The 26,239-nt window shown below is 35.2% G+C and overlaps 1 protein-coding gene across 2 annotated transcripts in view; it reads right to left on the bottom strand.

Moving 5' to 3' along the window:
• Positions 1-26,239, bottom strand: part of Diaph2 (diaphanous related formin 2) — a 915,994-nt gene that overhangs the window by 830,376 nt on the left and 59,379 nt on the right. For both annotated transcript variants that reach the window (XM_045140096.1, XM_045140097.1), the window contains one exon: positions 1,900-2,004. In XM_045140096.1, the coding sequence (XP_044996031.1) occupies positions 1,900-2,004 (105 nt within the window). The remainder of the gene's footprint in view (positions 1-1,899; positions 2,005-26,239) is intronic.

The following is a 26,239-nucleotide window of genomic DNA, read 5'->3' as shown; positions in this document are numbered from 1 at the left end:
ACCAGTATACTCGCCTTTAGGAATTTGAAAGATAACACTGAAAATAAACATTGCATTTCCTAAAGCATTTTATTGTGAACAATAACTTGAGTGCAACAAATGAGAAGAAATTCGTCAGAATTTCTAAGTAAAACCCTATGCATCACCTAATTCTATTGAAAATGATGCTCGTGGCAAATTTCACTTATCACTTGAAACATATTTCTGCCCTTGGATACCAGGGGCAAATTAAAAAAAAAAAAAACATGCTGTTGCCTTGCTCTGGTAGAGCTGCAATGCATTATGTCTAAATAGTTCAGCATTCAGATTTAGCGTGCATAAAGTACAATATAGAAGCAATATAATTGCAAAATTCAGTAGTTCCTACTGGAATTATTGTACCAAAATAGTATTAATGTGACAGCCAAATAATGTAAAAATACATTTTTCAAAAGAAGAACTGTTTTCTTCACTATCCAATACTTGAAATTGAAAATAATTATATTTTAAATGCATGTATGTATTTACACATATGCATTATATATATATATATATATATATATATATATATATATATATATATATATATATAGTATGTGTGTGTGTATGTAAAAGCACTGTTTGTGTGTATGTGTATGAGTAGCATTCAAATATATAGTGATTTATGAAATATAGACATGAAAAGCTCTTTTCAGAAATCTAAAAAATATATACTTTAACATTTCAAAGCATTTTCAATTTGTCAGTTTTCATTAATTTATATTTTGCATATGAATATATATATGTAGGTATGTGTATGTGTACTGGCACATGAATGCCAAGTACATATGACCTTTGCATCCTGATTTACAGTGATACTGGGGAATGGAACCCAGGCACACAGGCTTTGCAAGTAAAGCACTTTTAACTGCTGAGCCATCTCCTCAGCTCTCAAAAATATATTTTTAATGCAAAAAAGCCAATCAAACCTAAAGCATATTTTTAAAGGGTGTGAGAAGTTATCAAAGCCTAATACTCTAATAAAGCAGTATATTTTCTCATTAATAATAAATCCTTTCAATGAGCCATACTTTTAGGTCTTGAAACTCATATGGATTTTGGTTAACGCTCTTATTCTGTGCTTTACTCTTTATTAACCAGAACTGGACAATGCCAATTACAAGGCAGCTTACACCATTAGTATTCTATAAAATAATAAAACAAAGCTGTACATGAAAATCCATTGTTAAAAATTATAAGCAAGGGCTGGAGAGATGGCTTATCAGTTAAAGCACTTGCCTGCAAAGCCAAAGGATTGAGGTTTGATTCCCTAGGACCCATGCGAGACAGATGCACAAGGTGGAACCTGCATCTAGAGTTTATTTTTAGGGGCTGTTGGCCCTAGTGTGCCCATTCTCTCCTCCCTTCCACCTTTCACTCTAAAATAAATAAAAAATAAAATATTTTAAAAAATTACAAGCAAGCAAACATCAGACAAGTAGCTTTAATGTACATTTAATTAAAGGTGACTATTCTGCCTATGTTTTCTCTATAAACTCTGAAATTTTCATCTAAAAGTCTATATATTAAGTGAAATACCAGCAAAGTGCTATCTATTTACAGCTATTGCATAGAATCTCTGCACTCAAACTCACCAGAATGCCTCAAGAGCCTTCCATCCTTATTAGTCTCTCTTGTTTACAATAACAGAAGTTGCTCATTTCTAATGAACATTTCAGTACTAAAATACATATGAAATAGGTGAAAGAACATATATATATATATATATATATATATATATATATATATATATGTATATCGCCTAAATTGACAGTGAGAATGCACTGAAGCAAGAATTTGAAGAGCTGAGACTTGATGATTTTCATGTAAACAATGTTAATAAGCTCATTCTGCTTGTGCCTGGAAAGTCTCTCTACTTACAGATTTGGCAGTAGCAGAAATGTACTGGACAACCATCTCGCGCTTAGTGGTAAAGTCTTTGCTTCGTAAAGGAGCCTTTTTCTCTTCATTAAGGTTCATGTCCTCCTGTTAGAAAGAACATTTACTTGAGCATGGGCTCTAGTTAAGAGTTCAAAAATGATTAATAAAAATTAATATTTAACAATAATTTTTTTGACACTTCACTATTATTGAACTCCTCAAATACTATAAGCTGTGACTGTTTTTACCATGTATTCATTGTCTAAATGTCTACACAAGCAGGCAATGAGCAGAAAGAAACTATGTTTCAACTAGTCTACAGAAAAAAATGTTATTTTATTTATATGTATATATATATATTTATTTGTAGCAGAGATATACATTATACAGCCACAGAGATATACATTATACAGCCACAGAAATGCTATTTATTTTCCTTGATAGCAAATGCAAACACTCATATACAAATTATTATTTGACATATGTTCCCTTAGGACCACTACTACCCAGGAAAGAAAATATGATGGGAAAATTTTATAATATATATATTTTTCAGTGATATGTCTTATATATCACTCATAAAGTTGCTGCATTTGAAAAAAGCAAACATAAAATGAAGCAATATACTTAGCTGTTCCGGAAAAACAAAATCATTCACTGGATAGAAAAATATTCACTTACGAGAACATGCTGAGGTTCAATAAGCTTTCACTTGGTTGAAATCTAACTTTACTTTCTAATATACACACATATAGTACTTCTATCTCAAATTTTTTTCTTCATCCTGGAATTCATATTAACCCTTTCTATACATGGAAACACCTTTGGTGAGGCAAAGAAAAATAACAGGGAAACGACTGCTTCAGAAGGCAACAAAAAAGGGAAGGGAATAAGACAGGGTAAAGGGGATGAATCAGAATATATTATACACATTTATGAAAATACCATCATGAAACCCCTTTTAAATGTAATCAATACATGCTAACAAAAACTTTAAATACAATAAAACATCAACCTATAAGTGTAAAAACATCAACAAATCATGCCTGATAAGAAATATATAGTCAGTACTTGGGAGATGGCTCAGCAGTTAAACATGCCTGCTTCCAAAGCATGCCAGCCCATAGTATCCTCATTCATTGTCATAGTACCCTCATAAAGCCAGATGCACAAAGTGATGAATGCATCTGAAGTTTGTTTGCAATAGCAAGAAGTCTTATGTCCTTGCACCCCCTTCCTTCTTCCTGCCCTCCCTCTCCCATATACACATAAATATTTTTTTAAAAGAGATGCATATCCAGATACATAAATAAGTTCTTATAACTCCAAGTAATAATGTATATAACTCAATTTTTATTGGGAAAGATTTTGAATATTTTCCAAACAAGATACAAGAAGGGCCCATAAGAATACGAAAAGATGTTCAATATAATTAATTGTGGAAAAACTATTAAATACCACTTCATTCCCACTACAGTGGCTAAAATTTATTTTTTTTCAAAAAAGATGAGATAACAAATTTTTACGAAGATGTTTAGAAATTGAAAGCCTCTCACATTGCCGGTAGGAATATGAAGTGGTGTGGCCATTTCACAATTTTCCTCAGAAAGTTAGACATAGAGCTACTTTATAACTTAGTTTATACACCCAAGAGAAATGGGAATATAGCTCTACATCAAAACCAGTACATAAACACATATACAAGCATCATTCCTAGTAGCCAAAGAATAAGAAGCTATCCAAATGCCCATCAAGTGGTGACTGAATAAACAAAACCTAAGTTATCTCTACAATGAAATATTGCTAAGTAATAAAAACAATAAAGGACTGATACACACAAATCAGATGAACATAAACCTTGAAGTGCTTGAAGTGCTAAGTTACTAAGCCACAAAAATGTACACATTGTATGATTGCAGTTATATAAAACACCAGCAAGGCGAGTCTGTAGAAATGGAAAGTAGATTAGTTGTTGCCAGGGGAGAAGGAAAGGAGGATGAGAGATTGACTATTTCTGGGTACGGCAGTTCTTTGGGGGATGATGCAAATATCCTAAAGTAGATTGCTACAATGGTTGCACAGGTCTTGGAATATACTAAAAAACACCCAATTCTATACTTTAAAGCAGTGAGTTGTTACGGTATGTTAATTGCATTCTAATTTGTTTTTATAGTTTTAAGTCTTACTTCATTTTGAATGAAGATAACTAATATATATATATATATATATATATATATATATATATATATATATGACATTTATTGTCATTTTCTAATAAATATACATATGTTATAATGATCACATCAGTGTAAGGAGCATATTCTGTATTTTAAATACTAATCATTTCTTTGCAGTAGAATATTCAATTTGAAATAGAGTGTCCATGCTACCCATAGGAACCCATAAACTCACTGTTCCCCACGGTTTCCCCTTCTTATCTACCCCAGCCCTGAATACAACTATTCTATTCTCAAATTACATGAGAATATACATTACTAGGAATATAAAATAATGTAGCTATTATAGAAATAGGACATGATCCAGAAATCTTACTACTGTGTACATATCCAAAGGAAATGAAATCAGTACACTGAAAAGACACCTGCATTCCCATGTTCACTCACAGTAACCAAGAAACTGGAAAAAAAAAATAGCAACCTATGTATCCAGTGAATTTCAGAGCATGTCTATTCTCAGATATGGATACTTATCCAGTAGAGTATACCAATACTATATATCTGTAAGAAACAAAATCTGAAATGCTTCCGGTCTCAAGCAATTTAGATAAAAAATACTCAACCTGTACTAACTTCAGTGGTAACAAAAGCATTGCATGATCTATATTTAAACACACTGTATTGACAAAATTATTCATGTAGTCATTATATTTAACTTCATATATACTTGCATGGCCTTTCATAATTACCTAGATCACTGTTTTACTTTCCCATCTTATTTTTCATGACATATAAAGGGACAAAAGATATCTTTTGCCTCCATCATCCCCTAGCTTATCACTGTTGTGCTGGACAGCACTTTGAGCAGAGTACAAAGCAGGTCACTTATGTTCACCATGCATCTGTTTCTCCTTTGTCTTCTCCTGTTTCTTCATGTCCTCTTTTTTTTCCTCTTCCTCTTCTTTATCTTCTCCCCACTCCACTTTTATTTTGAAAATTTCCATGTATTAATTAATGGTGCATCATTATGATATCATCACACATGTATATAATATACTTTGATCATACTCAACTCCCATTGTCTTTCCTTGTCCTCATTCCTGTGCCCATGAATCCCTTAACTCTTCCCAAATAGTCCCTCTTCTAGTTTTTATTTCCACCGGAAGAGAACTCACTACCTCTTTTGTTAGCCCAGCTCATCTTCAGTGGCTTAATGTTCATCAAGTTTTTCCTTAAATAATGAAACATGAAATATGTACACCAGAATATTAATAATGTATTAAAGTGGAAGGACTGTTCCTTTTTAATCTTCTCTACTTTTAAAATTGGAATTATATTTACTAGACACATAAAATATACAAGGGACTATAGTAGGCTGATTACAATGGTATAAATTTGAAAAATTACTTTTATACTCAAGTATTATCATTTTCGAAGCAATGCTTGGTAATTACAAAATTTTATACATTTGTTAAATATATAAATATAATTAATTCATGATTTACTAGGGACAAATAATTATGATGCAGGCATGTGTAGGACACCTTGGAAAAACAGACCAGATGGGAAGGTCAGCAAAGCCTAAACCAGAATGTGGGTGCTAAAGGAAAACAAAGAATATAACAGCCAAGAAATCAACTAGGAGACTCCAGTGGTCATCTGTCATTTTGCAGGCCTAGCACAATTTAACTATACCTTCTACATTTTAATACATCCTCACATTGTCTGTCTCACCAAAAAAAGAAGGATCTGTAAAAAGTACATCTGTCTCCTGGTATGGTGGTACATGATTTTTTTTTTTTAAGGGAGGAAGGGATTTATTTTAAGCTTACAGATCCAGAGGATGTACCATCAATGGTAGAAGCAGCTCCCATGCATAAATCCAAGAGAGAGAAACCACCAGCAGCTGTGGTACATGTTTTTTAATCCAAACACTTGGGAGGCAGAAATAGGAGAATTACTATGAGTTTGAGGCTAACCTGAGACTACAGAGTGAGTTTCAGCTCAGCCTGGGCTAAAGCAAGACCACACCTTGAAAATAATGAGAGAAAAAAACATGCATTTGTCAGCCTCCTTCATGTACAATTTGAGTACAGGCATGTGGCTTAGTCTCCATCAATTAAATAAATTTATAAAAGGCATATGCTCAGAAATAATCTACAATGAAAATAGGTAATTAATTATCCAGATAGACCAATGGGTTCTAGAGTGACAACAACTCCTTAATCAGACTGCATTTCAATGTGTGGTTCTGGATTGTTCTGAGAAGGCTCTCTGGAGGTTGTGGTTGTAACACAACTCTCAGGCATCTCTAGCAGTCTCTAGGTAGAAAGTCAGCTCTCCTTTCAGTGATATTTCTATATTACTGTATACTTCCATCTAATTTTTAATGGAATGCACTGCTGAGATTAGCCCCTCAGAGTAGAAATTTATAGGAAAGTTGGCAAGCCAGTAATGGGAATACAAGAATATATACCTCAGGAAATGTTGTCAAGATTGAGAGACTGAGTGACATCATACAATTAGTCCTGTCGTATATTAACCAATATCAGAGAACTGTGTTGCTACTAATAATGCTATCACCTCTTTGCCCTCATGTTTGTAAAGCAACATTTCATCTTACTCCTGTTTTAATATTAGAGAGTTGTGTGTAGGTGTTGTATGCTAACACACTTCCATTGTTTTAATAATGATAATGTTATCTCTTTAATATTGTTATTATTAAAACTCTCACTTTTTGAGCTCCCTCTTCCAAGCAAATTCATATCTGGCTAACTGTAATATGCCAAAGCTCTGCTCACCGTCTAATGTTTCAGGGAGATTTTCTAAAATGTGTCATTTGCAAAGTGCTATTTTCATCCTATTATATCTTTTTAATTCCACTTACATCTTCACTTTCTGGTAAATCTATCTCTCTAACATTGTGCGATAAATGAGGGCAGAAACATTGTCTCTGCACTCACAACAAAGATCATATAGTTCATGGAACACAGTAAGCACTTCCTGAATATCCTTGAGCTATGATGATGTCTGGGAGCTTTTCTTTAAACGTTTTAAATTGCTTCAGTTGTCAGCACTGTTTACACTTATACTCTGCTGCATGCATTGGTTAGAAATGGCTATCATTCACACAAAAAAAGTCTATAATGATTCATGTCATTCTTGTACAAATCAAAAAAAAAATACCAGTAATTAGGCAGCTGATACTTCCAAATCATTAACTCTGGCTTTATAATACAATAATAAAACTAAATAGAGCAATACTCATAACTCAATATTAACTCCAAAAGACCTAACTGAATATGAAACTACTCCTAAACACAGTGAGTTCTTATAGTAGCCAAAACACAAAAACTAGTTTAACCTGCAATATATACGTAGAAGGTAGTATTAAGAATGTTGGTGAAGGGCTGGAGAGATGGCTTAGCGGTTAAGCGCTTGCCTGTGAAGCCTAAGGACCCCGGTTCGAGGCTCGGTTCCCCAGGTCCCACGTTAGCCAGATGCACAAGGGGGCGCATGCGTCTGGAGTTCATTTGCAGAGGCTGGAAGCCCTGGCGCGCCCATTCTCTCTCTTTCCCTCTATCTGTCTTTCTCTCTGTGTCTGTCACTCTCAAATAAATAAATAAATAAAAATAATAATAAAAGAATGTTGGTGAAGTCTAAATACTTAATCACTTAAGAGTTGTTTGTCAGTGTCCAACACTGATAAATATTTATCACACCCTCCAAAGCTTAGGGCCCATTGAGGAAGAGGTAGCAGAAAAAAATTAACAGCCAAAGGAAGGGTAGGAATGCTTACAATGCAATCTTCTACACACAAAATGGTCTTGATATTCATGACCTCACAGTGCCTAAAACTACCTACACAAAACCTTTATCATAGGTGAAAAAGATGATGACATCAAAATACAAGAGAGACTAATTGGGAAAGAAGAAAGGATTCAATGGAGGGTGAATTTGAAAAGGGGAGAGTGAATGTTGGGGAGAGAATTATCATGGTTTATTGTCAATACTTATGAAAATTGTCAATAAAAAGTTATAAATAATTATTTTTCAAGGCATATTTTCAAATACTAAATCAGTTCTTTCCTTTTGCACAGCTAATTATAAAATTTACTTTGTTTTATAAAAAATATTTTATTTTATTTATTTATTTATTTGAGAGAGAAAGAGGCAAAGAGAGAGTGAGGGAGAGAGAGAGAATGAGCATACCACAGCTCCTAGCCACTGCAAATGAACTCCAGACATATGTGCCACCATGTGCATCTGGATAACCTGGGTACTGGGGAATTAAATCTGGGTCCTTTGGCTTCTCAGACAAGTTCCTTAACTGCTAAGCCATCTCTTCAGCCTCAAATTTACTTTTTCTAAACAAATTCCTTCACTTCATCAATTATTGTTTAGCTTCTATTTTTGTTTTGAAGGAATTATTTGTCTATTTATTTGTTTTTGCTGGTAAATAATACCAGAACTTCCTATATGCTCAGCACATACTAGGCCACTCATCTATATACATAACTACAAACACTGTATCACTAAAGTTATTTATGAGGAAGTATATAAAATGGAATCGGATGAAAATACCAAAAGCTAAACCAGTTGCCTATTACTGTTGTTGATTGTCATTCTCTCTACTTTTTCTCTGTTCTGCTTTCCCCACTACCTTAAAAACTTTCCCCTGCTGGACTGGGAAGATGCCTCAGAATTTAAACTCACTTGCAAACTCTGCTGGCCCAGGTTCAAGTCCCAAGCCATCCATACAAGCTTTATATAAATGTCTGGTGTTCATTCGCAGCACTTAGAGGCCTTGGTACACATACACACACATACATACACATGCACTCACACATGCACACAACTTTAAATAAACCCTCTCCTTATCATCAAATATCATTTATTCTAGTACCCTATCTTTTCTACTGTTTTTCTACTTTATGAGCCAGCTTTCCATGTTTTATATCTTTTCCTTTTATATAAGATGGAAGTAACATTTCTTGTTCCATCCTTGTAGGAATGTGTTGTCATGCTGAACCAAAAGCAGGTCTTGAATTCACCTTTAGACTAGGTTTCTCACTATCTGTTTCTAAATATGAACTTTACATCAATCAATGTTTGCTGTCTTTTGTTCTACAATATCAAATTCTCAAATATTCTCCAACTCTTAGTAAGGAAATCTGTACCTTTAAAGAGAATGAATTAATGATATCTTAGTACATAAAGTATATTCTAGGACCAGCAATGACCATTATTGTTTTTTATTGTCTTTGTTTTAAATTAGTAAATTTTTATAATATTTATTTCAATGTACTATTTTTGGGTGTTTGTTGCTTAGTTGGTTGTTTGAAGCAATTCTTGTTTTTAGTAACATCTATCCGAGAACTCATGATCTTCCTCTTGCCTCATTTCCTGAGTGTTTGAATTAAAGGTGTGTGCCACTATAGTTGGCAACTGAAATTATTTTTGAATGGATATTCCATAATTCTTTTAGATTCTTTGAGTTAGAAAGCAAAACATTTCTTTAACAAAATCCAACAAAAGTACCAGGGATATTGTACATAATTAAATGAGAGTAATTCTACCTGGTATTGATTAACTGCCTCACGTTGTCAAAAGACTAAGTTAACTTTATCTGTATGGACTCTAGCCACATAAGAGCTCAGGTAAAAAAACAAACATAATGAAGAAAAGGTCCAAATAGATTGGTTCTAAAAACTGAATGAAGCCAAAAGCAAGGAGGGAGGAGGCATGATATGAACTGAATGTTACTAAGCATGGGCTTTCTCATCTATTTCAGCTTTCAGCACTCTGTTGGAAGGATACAACCTTGAACAACTCTACCAACAATGAGGGTAAATGCAGATCATGTACTTCCACATCAGAAAAGTAGATCCCTTTCTCTGGCTCATAACCTTTAATCCTGAGCTCAAACTTCAACTCGTGTTTCTAGAATGCAGAGATTACCATAAAGGACCCACTAGGGTTTAGCAAATACTGCTGTTAGGGGGAGAAAAAAAAGAAAGGAAGATTTACTAGTATTCAATAGGGAATATGTATCAGATCCTTCGCTGGACCCATAGGTTCAAATGGTACATGGAGTAGCTTAGGAGAGCAGTGAGGTATTAAAGTGCATATTGATTTATTCACCTTTAGTGAATTGCAACATACTATAGCTTATATGTGTCCAGATAGACATATACTGATTATTGTATCTAGTTTCAACTAAATCAACCCTCAGAAAATGAAATAGGAGCTCAAAGTGTTTCCTATTAAAAAATCTGGAGGAGTAATAGGATAATGCCAGTAATGCAAGCACAAGAGAACAAGAAATTATTAGTCTGTAATATCTCCTATTCATAATTCTGAATCTTGTCTCCAGCATAACACAGTAAAAATAGCAAAATTTAAAGCTAATAAGCCATTCTCCCCATACTGAAATTATTAAGGTAACTATTTGAAATAGAGATAAATGTCAATCATCATGATTCTCACTTTATATGCATATTTGCTTTAAAATATTAGTGACTGATAGTTAAAAGCCACCTCAAATTAATTTTTTTATGTTTTATTTATTTTTTAATTAGTTTTGTACTCAGAGAATACAGTCATTTAAAATCTAAACATTCACACCAAGAAGACAGCATCTTCAATTTCCTTAGTAATAATTAGAATCATATGGTGCTCAAACCCATTCTTTAATGATAAAATATAAACATAACGACATATGTTCAGAACCCTCCTGAAATTTCTTTAACAGAAAAAAAAAGACTCATGGTGCTAAGGAAATACTTGGTAAAAAGCAGCTGAAATAATACCTAGAAAACAGAATTGTAATAAAATAAAATACATTTCTTGTCAGCAAATACTGTAAGAAGATGCACAGAAATCACCACTGAAAGTATATTAAAGCATTAGGAAAATAACTCAAATGTAGGAGGTTTACTGCATAGCTGGGTGAATACTACTTTCTGTAAAGCAACTTAGAGTATTTATAAGATTGTCTCAATACAGAAGAATGTAAACCATATTCCCTTGAATCACTAATACACCAATTTAACAGAAAAACATTATACCACAAAAAGATGTCTAAAGGGCTGGAGAGATATCTCAGTGGTTAAAGACTCTTGCATACAAATCATGGTCACCTGGGTTTGGTTCCCTGGTACCTATGTAAAAAGCCAGATGCACAAAGTGGTGCATTCTTCTGGAGTTTGTTTTTAGAGTCAGGAGACCATGGTATGCCCTTTCTTTCTCTTTCTCTCCTTCTCTCTCTGGGACCTCATGAAATTACAAAGATTTTGCACTGCAAAGGACACAGTGAAAAAAGCAAAGAGGCAACCTACAGAATGGGAAAAAATCTTTGCCAGCTATATATCTGATAGAGGATTAATATCTAGGATATACAAAGAACTCAAAAAGTTAAATAATAAGGAATCAAACAAGCCAATCAAAAAATGGGTTATGGAGCTAAATAGAGCATTCTCAAAGGAAGAAGTACGAATGGCATATAAGCATCTAAAAAAGTGTTCTATGTCACTAGTCATCAGGGAAATGCAGATTAAAACTACATTGAGATCCCATCTCACTCCTGTCAGATTGGCCACCATCATGAAAACAAATGATGCTAAATGTTGGCGGGGATGTGGAAAAAGAGGAACCCTTCTACACTGCTGGTGGGAATGCAATCTGATCCAGCCATTGTGGAAAACAGTGTGGAGGTTCCTAAAACAGCTAAAGATTGATCTACCATATGACCCAGCTATAGCACTCCTAGGCATATATCCAAAGGACTCATCTCATTTCCTTAGAAGTACGTGCATGCTGCTCAATTTATAATAGTTGGGAATGGAACCAGCCTAGATGTCCCTCAACTGATGAGTGGATAATGAAGATGTGGCACATTTATACAATGGAGTTCTACTCAGCGGTAAAGAAAAATGAAGTTATGAAATTTGCAGAAAAATGGATGGACCTGGAAAGGATTATACTAGTGAAGTAACTCAGGCCCAGAAAGCCAAACGCCACATGTTCTCTCTCATATGTGGATCCTAGCTACAGATGATTGGGCTTCTGCATGAGAAGGAATATACTTGGTAGCAGAGGCCAGTAAGTTATAAAGGAAGAGAAAGGAAGGGAGGAGGATACTTAATAGGTTGATATTGTATATATGTAAGTACAATGATTGTAATGGGGAAGTAATATGATGGAGAATGGAATTTCAAAGGGGAAAGTGTGGGGGTAGGGAGGGAGGGAATTACCATGGGATTTTTTTTATAATCATGGAAAATGTTAATAAAAATTAAAAAAAATAAAAAAAGATGTGTATAATAAGATGTTTTATGGGAAATTACAAAAAGAAAACTGCGTATGGGAAGGATTTCTGAGTAAAGTTGTCCACATGTGAAACTTCAGTCATTGTAGGAAGAGGCTTAAAACCAAAGTGCACAGGGTGCTACACAAGGTCAAAAATTTGACTTTATTTTTAATAGCTTATTTTATGTATTTATTTGAGAGTAAGAGAGAGAAAAAGAGGCACATATCTAGAGAGAATTGGTGTACCAGGGCCTCTAACCACTAAAAATGAACCACAGTCACATGTGCCACCATATGCATCTGGCTGAAGTGGGTACTGGTGAATCGAACCTGGATCATTAGGCTTTGCAGACATGCTCCTTAACCACTACACCACCTCTCCAGTCCTTAACTTTATTAAAAAATAATAAAGATCTGATGGCTCACACCTGCAATCCCAGAACAAAAAGCTGAAACAGAAAGTTTGTCACAAGTTCAAGAAGATAAAGTATTTTAAAGCAGCTGATATTTAACATGGCTTAGGTATTGTGCGTGCGTGCGTGCATGTGTGTGTGTGTTCGTGCGTGCGTGCGTGCTTGTGTGTGTGTGTGTTGAGACAGGGCTTCCTGGAGCTCACTATATAGGATGGCCTTGAACACCTGATCTTCCTGCCTCCAGGCATGTGCCACCTTGCCTAGTTTTGTGCCATATATATATGTGTATGTATTTATACACATATATATATATATGTATTTATATACACACACACACACACACACACACACACACACACACACACACACATATATATCTTAGAAAGCTAACTTCTTTTCAAAAGATAAACTCCATTTGGTAAGACACACATCAGCAGACCTGACTTTAATCACTGTTGCTTGACCTACTATTTCTTCATGCCTCTCAATGTTAGTTAACTTCTTTGAGCAGGCAACAATAGACAAACATGGACTAATGATCTCTACATTAAGGATGGGGGCAATATATATAAATAATACCTTAACTCTGAAGGCATTTACTACATGTTCCTTAAAGCCCATTTAGAACCCATTTATCTAAAAATATAAAAATGCAAGATTTCATACTAGCTGTAGAAAAAATGACTGTTATCAGGTAAGAAAGAAATTTGCTGGTAGCAATGAATCAGGAACCCTTGGCTTAGTTAATGCATTAGAATGAAAAAAGAAAAACTAATACTGCAATTTAATATTTTCTAACTATGTACTTGTTCCATTTGGACCTATGTGACTTTGTCAGGTTTGGGTTGCAACTATGACAGATACTAAGTCAATTATCAAAACGAAATGAACTTAGAATGAATCATTCTAATTACTGTCTGTTTGGAAGCAAAATACAAAAAAAAAAAAAAAAAAAAAAAACTAATGACATGTTGACACTCTTCTCAATAACAAAGCTATGAATCCTGACACCAAAGAGTTTTGCTAACTAAAAGGTAAAATTCATTTTACACCCTGTTCACTCAAGTTTTTCTCATTCTTTATTATATCTGCAATTTATACTGTGTACAATAATAGCATATAAAGATGTATATGCAATTTAGAATACAACATATTGGGATTAGTTGTAGATATACATATATTAATTTTATATATATCCTATTCTACATATACTGTTCTACATGCAGATATATTCTCACTCACATATAAATATTTATACCGTATTTTTATGTTGTCTTTGCTTTGTCTTTTGGTTCTTTGAGACAGGGTCTTACTCTGTATCCCAGAGTAGTCTTGAATTCTCTATGTAGCCAAAGCTCTTTTCAAATTCACAATTCTGTTTTCTTTCTTTCTTTTTTAGTTTTTTGGAAGCAAAATCTCATCATGCAGCCCAGACTAGCCAGGAACTCATGATCCTCCTATTTCAGCTTCCCAAGTGCTGGGATTACATGGTTATTCTATCATTCCCAGCTATTCAGTATTTGTACTCAACTCCCATATTGTAAAAAAAAAACACCATATATTGTATATTAAATAAACATATAAATAAAATCATGGGTGCAATCAACAAACCTCATTTACGGACAAAAAAAATCATGTCATTTTAATGTACCCTGAAAACAATCATTTTATAAGCCATTTAAAACATAAAGCAATTATGGTTATCTTACAGACCATATAAAATAAAGTCCTTGAGTCAAGGATTATCACTTTGACATCTTTATGTCCCCTGCAACTAAAAAAGTTGCTGGCATTCAGTAGAGAGGTGTCAAATAAACTTCACCAAGACAATGAAACTTGTGTTTGTTATTTCTTTCTTTTTTTTTTTTGTCCATTCTACCTGATGTTTCTATATATCACCCAGTGAGAAAAAAAAGCTGCATGATGGTAGAGATTTTCTTTGAGGTGTTCACTTCTCTCTCTTCGGAACTTAAAATAGCACCTGGCACAAAGAAGTGCTTGGACTTTGATGAATTGCTAAAGCCATGAAAATGCACTGATACCAGAAAAATAAAGAGTGATAATACAGAAGGGGCACTGGCTTTCAGTTTATTTACACCTCCACCTGCTTCTTTATTAAATCCCTGCAAAAGGCTTAAGGGTACCCACTAAAGCAGCCTACTCCCAGCTACCTTACTACTATTGAAGCCACTCCTGACCTGTCTCCTTGATTAAACTCCGAACTCTCTGAGGGTTATTTCAGGAGGTGTTGCATTTCTCTTTGCTTTCAGAATGGAGCATACTGCCAAGCATGTCACACATACAAATTAATGGGTGTTAAAATACATTCATGATAATGAATAGTGGCATAGCCTTTCAAAACAAAGAAAAAATGTTCAAGGATATTTTTATACAAACCCTGAACAGAGGCAGGGAATTGTGACATGTTCCAGCTAAAGAGTAAATCTGTAAAGCTAGTTCTGAAATTCCTCCTCCTGGCAACTCTGCTTCCCTCTCACTTGGACCTATGCACAGAATCACAAGGGCAAGAAAATTAAAATTGGCCCAGATTTAGTTGTGATTTTCACCTGTAACAGGTAAGTTTTGCTTCTCCTTTACAGTTATTCAAAGGAATCTGTATAAGAAATTAAAATGTATTAACTAGAAAGAAACTTGGCATTGATCACAGTCTAGTAATATGAAGCAAGGATATTGAAAATTTAAATGTAGCTAGTGGAAAGTGTACTATCCAGACTATTTCATAGAATCTAATAATTTCTGACAATTATTCATTTCCATGGCTTCTTATAGCTGTTTAGATCTAGTTGTCCAATAATTTATTTTATGGCAACTTAACTGTTAATTGAAATTACTTATTCTAAGAGTAATACAAGGGTCTTATCCAAGCTTGCCTACTTCTAAGACTGATTTTGCGTAAGAAGTTCACAATATTTAAGAGAAAGCAAGGATACTAGGTTAAAAAACATCAGCAGGGGTCCTGAAGCAAATGTTCTGTCTAAATTGATGAAGGACAAAGTGAACGAGCCAGGGTAAAAACTTTGGGATGATGAGTGAGAATTCTAAAAGGCTGAATAGATAAGATCACATTTACTGCATATAACTATACTAATATTTGCAAAGTATGGCAATGCAAATGGCTGAATTTATACAGGATATATATCAGTGTTAGTGTACTTGATTAGCATGCCATGGGTTTGAAAAACAAAAAGAAATAAAAGTGTAAAATCACAAATTTAAAGTGGAGTTATATATTTAACATATTTTATAAGAAATGAAGTAGCAATTCAATGTGCTCATTTTTGCATAAGAAAAAACTATTTAATAATTACCTATAAGAACACATTGCCTTTGACACATTTATATGAATCCAATGTTTTCAATATAAACCATTTCTTTCATTAGTAATCTTTATCCTAGCCAAGAAATATCATTTCCAATTTGAACTTCACAGGTATTTCCATGTAATTGTAGTCTTGATCTTAAAATAGAAATCTTCTACCCCAACAACCCCTCCCAAAAAAATAAAGACTGCCTATTAGTTTGCTTATTAAAAGTTATCACTATTATAGATAGTAAGACCCTATTGCTGAAGACATCACACATTTGGGCTTCAAGATCACTGAGAAATCCTGTTACAGCTGAGCTGAAAACCTCCTCCATGTAGACCAACTGACAGAAAGCTGGGAAAAGCTAAGCTGCATGCAGTTCAATGGGAGAGAGAGAAATCACCAGTGGAGATACTCAACAGTGGACACTGCAAGCCTTAAATTTGGCCAGCCTTAAAAAGGCCAAATGAGCCAATGGATGCAATAGTGGCATATCTGTTATGGGGGAAACCAACCACCCTCTAATTGGAATGGAGGCCCGCTCTATGTGAGGGAACACATCCCTGATACTGAAAACCTACAACAGGAGTAGTTATGAGCCCTAGGGTATAACGTCTGCTGATATCTGGCTAAATGTATCTACTATGCTCACCAAACACCCAGTAAGCACTTCTTGTTATGTTCATACCCATATATTATTGCTACTCTCACTTTTGTTTAGAGAAGCTTCACTTTTCAGATGGCAGTGACCTTAGGGTGACTCAGAAGATACTATGATGCTGAGAAGAAGTGACAGAGGAGTGTTCAGCACTGAAATATCTCTATCACATCTTCCAAGGAGCAGGGCCCATTTCAGAAGAGGTGGCAGAAAGGACGTGTGAACCAAGAGACTGGAGAGATAGCTTAGTGGTTAAAGCATTTGCCTGCTAAGGCCAGAGGATCCCAGTTTGATTCTCCAGGACCCACATAAGCCAGATGCACAAGAAGGGGCATGTGTCTGGTATTGATTTGCAGTAGCTGGAGGCTCTGGTGCATGCATTCCCTCCCTCTGTCTCTCTCTCTCCCACTCTCAAATAAATAGACAACTTTTTTTTAATTTATCAAAAAATAACCACTGCATAGTCTCACTCATCTACAGCTCCTAACCTGAATCTACCCAAGTTGCAAACATACCTAGCAAGCATCTCGAGGACTGGACAATAGGGAGGGTGGGGAGGGAGGAGAGGGTAAGGGAGGGGGTAAAGGATACAAAACTGGACCCAAAAGGCAAAACACTCCACATCCTAAAAGACAGACCAAATGGCTGAACCTCCACCATGCCCTTAGCGCAAACACAGGATTCACAAGGCCCTGGAGAGGGTATGACAAAAACTGATCATTATCTACTCCTATTTCTGTTTCTTTCTCTCTTTCTCTCTTTCTCTTTCTCTCTCTCTCTCTCTCTCTCTCTCTCTCTCTCTCTCTCTCTCTCTCATCTCTCTATCTTTTTTATATCACTTATCCTTTTCTTCCTTCTCTTCTTCGTTTCTGATCTGTAACTCCTGGTACCAGCAGGTGGATATCATCCACAATGAGCTTTTGATCACAGAGACCTACAAGGTCTCCCAAAAGAAGACAGATTTATGTTAGATCACTTGATGACCCACCAAAGGTTAGTGGTAAGACCCTACTGCTGAAGACACCTTATATGGTTGACACGTAAAATGGAATGGCATGGCTGGAAGCTGGAAGAGAGTCAGTCCCCAGACTAGTGCCAGAATGTGCTACATGAGCAAATGTAGGAAAATGGCCAATATCTGTCCAAGCAACACATGGTCTAACCTACTCAGCAGCAAACAACCTGATGTGATTCTCATACAAGTGCAATAGTGACACATAGCTATGGTGGGAAACCAACTGCTCTCAATTTGGCTAGCTGATCTGCTCAGTGGAATGGAACCCATAGCTGGAGCTGGGAAACAAGTCAGAACCACATCCAAAAATGAGCCCGCTCTCCATTAAACTCTCTTAAAAAAAAAAAAATGGTTGTCACACTTACTTGGTGCTAACTTTACTCTCTGTTGGAAAATCTGCTTCTCTTTTTGAGATAGACACAGTTCCTAAGGAGAGAACCACCCCATCATACCTCAAAAGAGCCCCAGCTGAAACTAAGAATAATTGGGGAAACATGTAAGAATGTTGTTTTCTTGATGAACTGGGAACTAAAACAAGGGTGAAGGAGATAGACACAGAAAACAATCAACCCCTACCAAACCAGATATCCAGAGGCACAGAGACTCCTAAGATCTCAACACTGAAGCAGACCTAATATTAATCCAACATGGGTCAGGGAAATTTGTGGAAGATGGGGTGGAAAGAATGCCAGAGCCACATGTTGGGTCATGACATGCAGAGACATTTCCTCCTACCCAAAACTGAAAGCTAACCCCACAATGCATGACCCATATACCCCAACAAGCAGCGGCCCTGTGGAGAGGCGAGGACAGGGAGGAGGCTAACAATGGTACCAACCAGACTAAATTCACTGACTCCAAAAATAAAATAAAAATTATCAAAAAAAGGAAGGGTAAGAATCCTTACACTGTGATCTTCCAGACACAAAATGGCCTGGATATCCATGACCTTGCAGAACCTGACACTACCTACACAAGACCATCATAATAGGAGTAAAAGATCATGACTTCAACATAAAAGAGAGACTGATTGAGAGGGGGAGGGGATATGACGGACAGTGGAGTTACAAAGGGGAAAGTGGGGGCAGGGAGGAATTACCATGGGTTACTATCTATAATTATGGAAGTTGTCAATAAAAACTAAATTAAATTCTAAAAATTATCACTATTAACTATTTGGCAATCCCTAAAACAATATACTTCATATATAAAAACTAGCTCAGGTTTGTTAAGTAAGCTGAAAACGTATGACAATTTAAAATGCTAAAAACTTCTTTTAGTTGTAGCATTAGTTATTTCTCTTTATGATTCAAGGGGAACAGACTAGATATTGACCCAATCCTAATTCAACAGTTACTTGAAATACTTCTAATTTATATAATAAAGGTTAAAAATAAAGGGCTGAGGTAGTGGTATATGTCCTGTAATCCCACTATTTGGGAGGCCAGCCTTGGAACATAGCAAGACTCTGTAAAAAGTTTTTAAAAAAAAAAGGAAGGGAAGGGAAGCAAAGGGGTGGAAGGAGAAGGGAGAGGAGGGGAGGGAAGGAGATGAGAAAGGAGAGAAGAATAGGGAGTGGGAATGGAAGAGTGAGAAGAGGAAAAGAGGGGAAGGGGAGGAGGGGGGAAGAAAGGAGAGGGGAGGGAAGGAGGGGAAAGAAGAGAAAGAAAGGTGGCAAATATGAACCTTATTCAAAATTGAAATGAGTACTAAAGATGGTGTATAAATCCACCATATCAATTTTTTAAAATTACTAAAACTTAATAGGTAATGCAGAAGAACTTTTGTTTTCTCTAACATTTACCCACTTGTGAAGATTTCAAACATGTGTGTACACAGGCAAGAAATAGGACCCTTAATGAATATGTAAAATTTATTCCACATAAGTAATCATAGCAAACATATAAAAATAATCTCCATTTTTATTCATAAAAGTTTTAAAATAAGCACAACTTCTTAATTTTCAAGTAATAGTTGGTGAATATACTGTAAGCACAAATTCCTGATTTACAAACTAAGGAAGAAGAGACAGTGCTTCATAAAAAAATTTGTTCTCTATAAATGAATCCCTTAGTTTTTCAAATATTCCATGGCTTAAGTCTACCTCGACTAAATGGTACAAACACTTATGCAATAGTTCTCTACCTTCTAAAAATGCTGATCAAAGTAAACAGTATAATAACGGGTAATATCAAAAGGCTCTAGCATGACTGTAACAGCCATAACATAAGAAAAGACAAGTTTACATCATTTGTGGTAAGAAAAACATCCATAAGAGTGATAAATTTCATATCTGAAAATATGCTCTGGAGTTTTAGAAAAATAATGACTTATGGCCCTTCCCCCAATCAACTTTGACAATGACATGTTAACAGCTTTTCCAGTACTACATTGTTGGTCTATCTTTTCAATTAAGGATCTGTAAAATCCAACTATATAATATGTTCAGACTCTTTAAAACTAGTACCCAATGTACCAGTGAGCTGCCTTTTATATACAAATTAAGTGAAATATTATTATATGCAGATACTATCAAATTTCCAATGCTTCAGATTTGCATATACTGAAGTTTTAGTTCCAGCTCATCTTCTTACTAGGAAAGGCAAGTTGCTGAATAGATTTTTCTTAACCTCTCCATAAAACTCTCAGTTTCTTTATCTGAAAATGAAATAGAACAATATGCCCTGTTTTACATAATAGTCAAAAGATGAACTGAAATTATATATGTAAAATATCCTCATGCCTAGGCTATAAATACAAAGAAAGAAACACTATGCTCATTTTAATAAATATCCTGTTCACTGTAAATCAATAAAGGTCATAATAATGATTAGAAAGACTTTACAATGTTAAAGATACAGGAAGACTTTTCTAGAAGAGATAAAGTAGGCCACTATCTTTTAGTCAAATTATATTTCTCTAATAACTTCTTCCTGTTATGGCATCCTATTTTTAAAATAACATATTTTCACTTTTAAATAATATACACATGCAAATATTTGTGCTTTTCTGTCATCAGTGTTCTAAGCTGGACAATAGTTATAAACTGAAGGGCATCTAAGTGATGAGGAAATGTTGGTAACTGAGGAAATATTAGGGATTAGCTCATAAAGGAAAGAAACACTATGAGCATTTATAATATATATATATATGTATATTCACTATAAACATTTATTTAATGAATATATTTGGTTATTTATTCACTTATTTATAAATAAAGGTTTTAAATTAACATAAAACTGTACTTACTATGTAAAACATGGTGTTCAGAAGCATAAATACACATTGTATAGTGGCTAAATCTAGTTAATTAACAAACATTACATCATACAGGTACTTGTGTATTGAGTGTACTTTTAATTTAGTCTCAGAATTTTTCAGTAAGTTATTAACTATAGTCTCCATGTTGTACAATAGAGCTCTTGGGCTTAACCCTTATACTTAATGGAAATGTTGTGATCCTGTGACCTACCAATCCCCAACGACCATCCTATTTTCTATATATGAGATCAACTTTTTTGGGTTTGACAGAGCACTAAGATCATAAAGTATTTGTCTTTCCTTTATTTCACTTAGCAAAGTATAAACCATGTGCACAATCAAGCATCTAATCTCATATTCATCTGAATGGCCATTGTCATAAAACAAAAGATAACAAGTACTGACAACTTATGGAGAAAAAGAAATGTAAATTAGTATTGCCATTATAGAAAATAGTATGGTAATTCCTCCAAACTTTAAAAATAAAACCTGAATATGATCCAGTTATACTACCACTGGGTATAAATACATTTTTATTGCTAATATAAAAGTATATATCATTTTTTCTAAGTGAGTAAAAATAGGTTTTCTTAATATCCTATTCCAAAACTCCTAAAGAAGAAAAATTCCCATTTTTAAAAACTGGCACCAAATTGTACACTTTTTAAATAATATATATGAATCCAATAATAAATTTTTGTAAATATCATACACTTAAATATAAAAATTACAATATTCTCATAAAACATTAGGGTTAAGATGAAATCACAAAATATACAAAGTATTAAGACGGTATATATGTTGTGAACATATACTACATACATAAACTACAAGGCATCATTGCTGCTGGGGGCTAAAATTAAAATGCATATGTGCATCTCTGGGAAAAGTAGTACATAGAAGATTATGATTAGTATTGGGGAGATTAATTAAGCATTGTCCTTGCCCAGAAACCTTACTATCATTGTAGAAGTTCAGGTATTCTTCAACAAATAATAGTATTCTAAAGGTGGTAAAAATGGTGAGATGTTACAAGCAACTGAGGGAAGGGAGAACTAATGAAATTTCCTTTAGATTAAAGAGGAAATGTGAGAAAGAGAGTGGTAAAGAATACATCCATTGGTTTTAGGCAAGTAGATAGATAGCGATAGTATCAGTTGAAAGGTGGAGACATTTAGAAGCAGTTTAGAAGTGAATGTCAGCAGTTCAGATTTGGATAGGTTCTTCTGAGAGCTGTATTCAATATCCAAGGGATAATTGTTCGTAATTACATCTATAAGTCTATAGTACAGACATAAAGATGTAGAAGGAGGACCACATAAGAATTAAGAGTACACAAGTGGAATACAAAACCACAAAACTGGTTGCAGTCTCCAAAGAAAACAGAATAGACAGATAAAAGACATCTAAGACATGATCCCTCTTTGACTTCAACAATCACAGGTCAAAGACAGGAAAGGGTCAGAACGGAAAGGTTGAAAAGAAACTGTCTGACAGGTAGGAGGAAAACCACATGCATACTCAAGAGGGGAAGAAGAGCAGTTTCAATTAAGAAGTAATGATTGGCTTTCATCAAATGCTGCTGACAGGCCAAGTAAGAGAGAACTTAGTCATGACCATGGTACTTAGCAGCATGAAGATCTCTAGGGACATTGGTAGGAGCACCTTTGCTAGATTAGTCAGAGGGACCCTATTTAAATTGAATTCAGAAGAAAAGCAATAAAAGCAGAATTAGAAACAGCACTGTGTGGTTTGAATGTAATGTCCCCATAGACTCAGGCATATTTGATTAAGTGGAGCATTTGGGTGGTGGAACCTTGCTGGAGGAAGTGTGTCACCAGCAGCAGACTTTGGAGTAGAGTAGAGCCTACTATATATATTCGGGGTCAGCTCAGTCTAGCTTGTTCTGCTTGTTTCTCTGCTATGGATGTTTGATGATATGAACCAGCTTCTTTTGGCATGATGAAGCTTCCCCTGGAATCTATATGCCTGATATAAACCCTCTCCTCCAATAAGCTGCTTCTGGTGGGGTGTTTGTCCAAGCAATGTGAAGGTAATTGCAACAAGTACACATAAAACAATTAGAAAGAACTTATTTTTTAAAGGAATGTAAATAAATGGATGGAGAGAAGGTTTTTTAAAGATGGGACCGCATGCTCGCTCACACACTTCTGTGAATGGTAGAACATCACTGGAGAAAAGTCAAAGTAAAAAGTAATGGAATATTTTACACAAAAGTAGGATAGGGACAGGGAAAGTTCATCCATAAGAAGACAGACAGTAAAAATCCAAAAAAAGTTACATGTAGAAGTGGAAGCCTGTGAATGTTACCTTCTGATTTTTTTTCAATTTATTCAGTGAATTAAGCAGCAAGGTTATCTGCAGAGAATCAAAGTAGGAAAGATTCTATCACTTGAGCAGCAAGGAAATGAAATGGTGATCTAGGAGCATACTTGAGGGAACAGAGTGAAGACATTTATAATGATTACAAACCTAAGGGTACCCTTTGCTCTTTGAGAAAAGAAGCTGCTTCAAAATTGCTAGGGCAATCCTGGATTAGAACAGGCAAAGGCTGAAGAAAGGGAGGAAGACAGTTAGATAATTGCACAGACAACTATAAAAGGATACTATCTATACTAGGGGCAAAAGTGATCAGAAGGCAACTAAGGGCACAGACACAACAGCTATTACAAAAGTATAACAAATTAAAATTTACATGAGAAAACTGAATAGAGTAGAAAATGACCTCTTACTGGAGTATGGCAAGATCACTGAACTTGGAAAACTACTTCAATACTTCAAGAAACATTTCCAAATTGATCAGCAGATTAAAGTTGTAAGGATAATTTGAGTGAAGGAAAGAAAGGAAATGTTTCTGCTTCTGTTATTGCTATCATTATTTTGGGTAATTAAGGCAGGAGAATGGAATAGTAAACTGAGGTACATCTAGGAGAGCAGGAAATATTGACAAACCTTGATACAACATTGGGCTGGGAGGATAGTTTGGTCAGTGAAGTGCTTGTCTCATAAGTATATGGAACTGAGTTTAATTCCCAGAACCCACATAACTTCTGGTCATGTTGTCATATGATTATAATCCTAGTGCTAGGAAGACAAAAAAAGGAAAATTCTAGGGGCTCACTGACCAGCCAGTCTAGCCTAATTGGTGAACTCCAGGTCAATGAGAGACCCTGTCTGAAAGAAAAGAACTATGTAGCATGAAGGTAACACAAAAGGTTGTAATCTGGCTTACATACACATGATCATGCATGTACAACACACATATACAACACATGCACACACACATGATACAACATTGTTTTGTGACAAAGGGATGCTATAAATATTAATACATTGTTTATATAGAATTTAGGGGGCTGGGTTTTAGAACATGCTTGTTATGCAAGCATGAGTACCTAACTTCTATCCACAGAACCCTTGCAAAATCAAGAAATCTGAAGGGGAGAAAGCTGGACACAGGCGGGATGACGAGGTGAGCTTGTCCAGTACAACTCCAGGATTCCTGCATTATCCCATCCCCCAAACAACATAGCTGTGAACCTCCAGAGAAGGCATTCAGCTCCTGGCGGCAGGGCATCCAGTGCAGCTATCAGAACTCCAGATTCACAGAACAAAATGGAGGGATACAGGTAGCCATTCAACATTTGGGAGATTGGAAGCCACCACAAAAGGTTAACAAGGCCCATTGACCAAAAGGCAGGTACATAGACCTGTACTAAAAGTGCTAATCTCTTTCCATTTCAGGGCAGGTTATGGGTTACATATCCATAGTTGGATTTACCAATTTCAATTAAGCTGTATTTGGAAGTTAACTGTTGTTGCCTTTGATGCTTTCAGATTCATAAGGCCTATGTCTTTTTCTTCTGTCATTATTGGGGGTGGGGTCTGATTCAGACCCAGGCTGACCTGGAACCCATTTCAGTACAGAAATCTCAGCCTCCCAGCTGACAGGATTAAGAGTGTAAAGCAGCACACACCCTTAGGGATTTTGGCTTTATAAGGTTACCTGTTTGTTTCAATCCCTACATTTATATACTCTGTGCTTGGTTTTATTGAATATGTATATTACTCAGTTGAGTTTTAGAATTTTGCCAGTAAATTGCTCCACCCAGCTGACTAGAATATTTGAATAGTAGGCAAACTCAACACCTAGGATTACTTCTGTGGTTGGATTGCAGCACCAGAGCTACGCTGGACAACTTAAACTCCTACGCTGAAGGATTTCCAAGTCTAAGGGCACAAAAGAAAATTAGAAAACCCAAGTATCAAATCAACTCAGAATGCAAAACTTGCTACATAATAATACAACAAACACAAAGAATCAGGATATCACAACCCCACCAAAAATTATAAATCCATCAAAAATGACTCCCAATGAGACTGTTTTAGATAAAATGCCTGACAAAGATTATTTTTTTAAGTAATTTTGGACTAGAGAGATGGCTTAGTGGATAAGGTGTTTGACTGCATAGCCAAAGGACCTTGGTTCGATTCCCCAGTACCCAAGTTAACCAGATTCACAAGGGGGTGCATGCGTCTGGAGTTTATTTCCAGTGGCTGGAGGCCCTAGTATGCTCTCTCTCTCTCTCTCTCTCTCTCTCTCTCTCTCTCTCTCTCTGTCTCTCTCTCCCTCCCTCAACCTTTTCTCACTCTCTCAAATAAATAAATAAATAATACTTTTAAAATTATTTTATCTATACTCAAAGGAATCAAAGAAGAAAACAAAGGAATTAAAGAAGAAAAACTCCTGAAGAAATTCCAAGGGAACACAGGAAACCAGCTTAAGGAAATTAGGAGGTTATTATAAGACGTGAGTAAGAAAATAGAAATACTGAAGAAAAACCAGGCAAAATGTAAGTGGTATGGACTATTAGTAATAATAAACAATGTGGATGAATTAATTCCTTTGTTCTGATTACCATTTTGTTGTTTGTTTTACTTTCTGCCTCCAGACTGTATTTCACAGACCCATCAAGATACTATAAACTTAGGCCTATTTTGCTTCAGAGAAGCAAGCATACAAATCAGTTGTCTGAAAAATGAATTACATATACCAGAAATTACTAAATACTGGAGAGCAAAAATAAGTAAGACTATTCCTGCTTTTATGCACTCAAGTAGAGGAGATATGCTAAGGACACATTAGCTTTAAAAGAATA

Source organism: Jaculus jaculus, chromosome X (genome assembly GCF_020740685.1).
Source record: "Jaculus jaculus isolate mJacJac1 chromosome X, mJacJac1.mat.Y.cur, whole genome shotgun sequence".
Taxonomy (NCBI): Eukaryota; Metazoa; Chordata; class Mammalia; order Rodentia; family Dipodidae; genus Jaculus; species Jaculus jaculus.
This window is presented reverse-complemented; position numbering and strand designations above follow the sequence as displayed.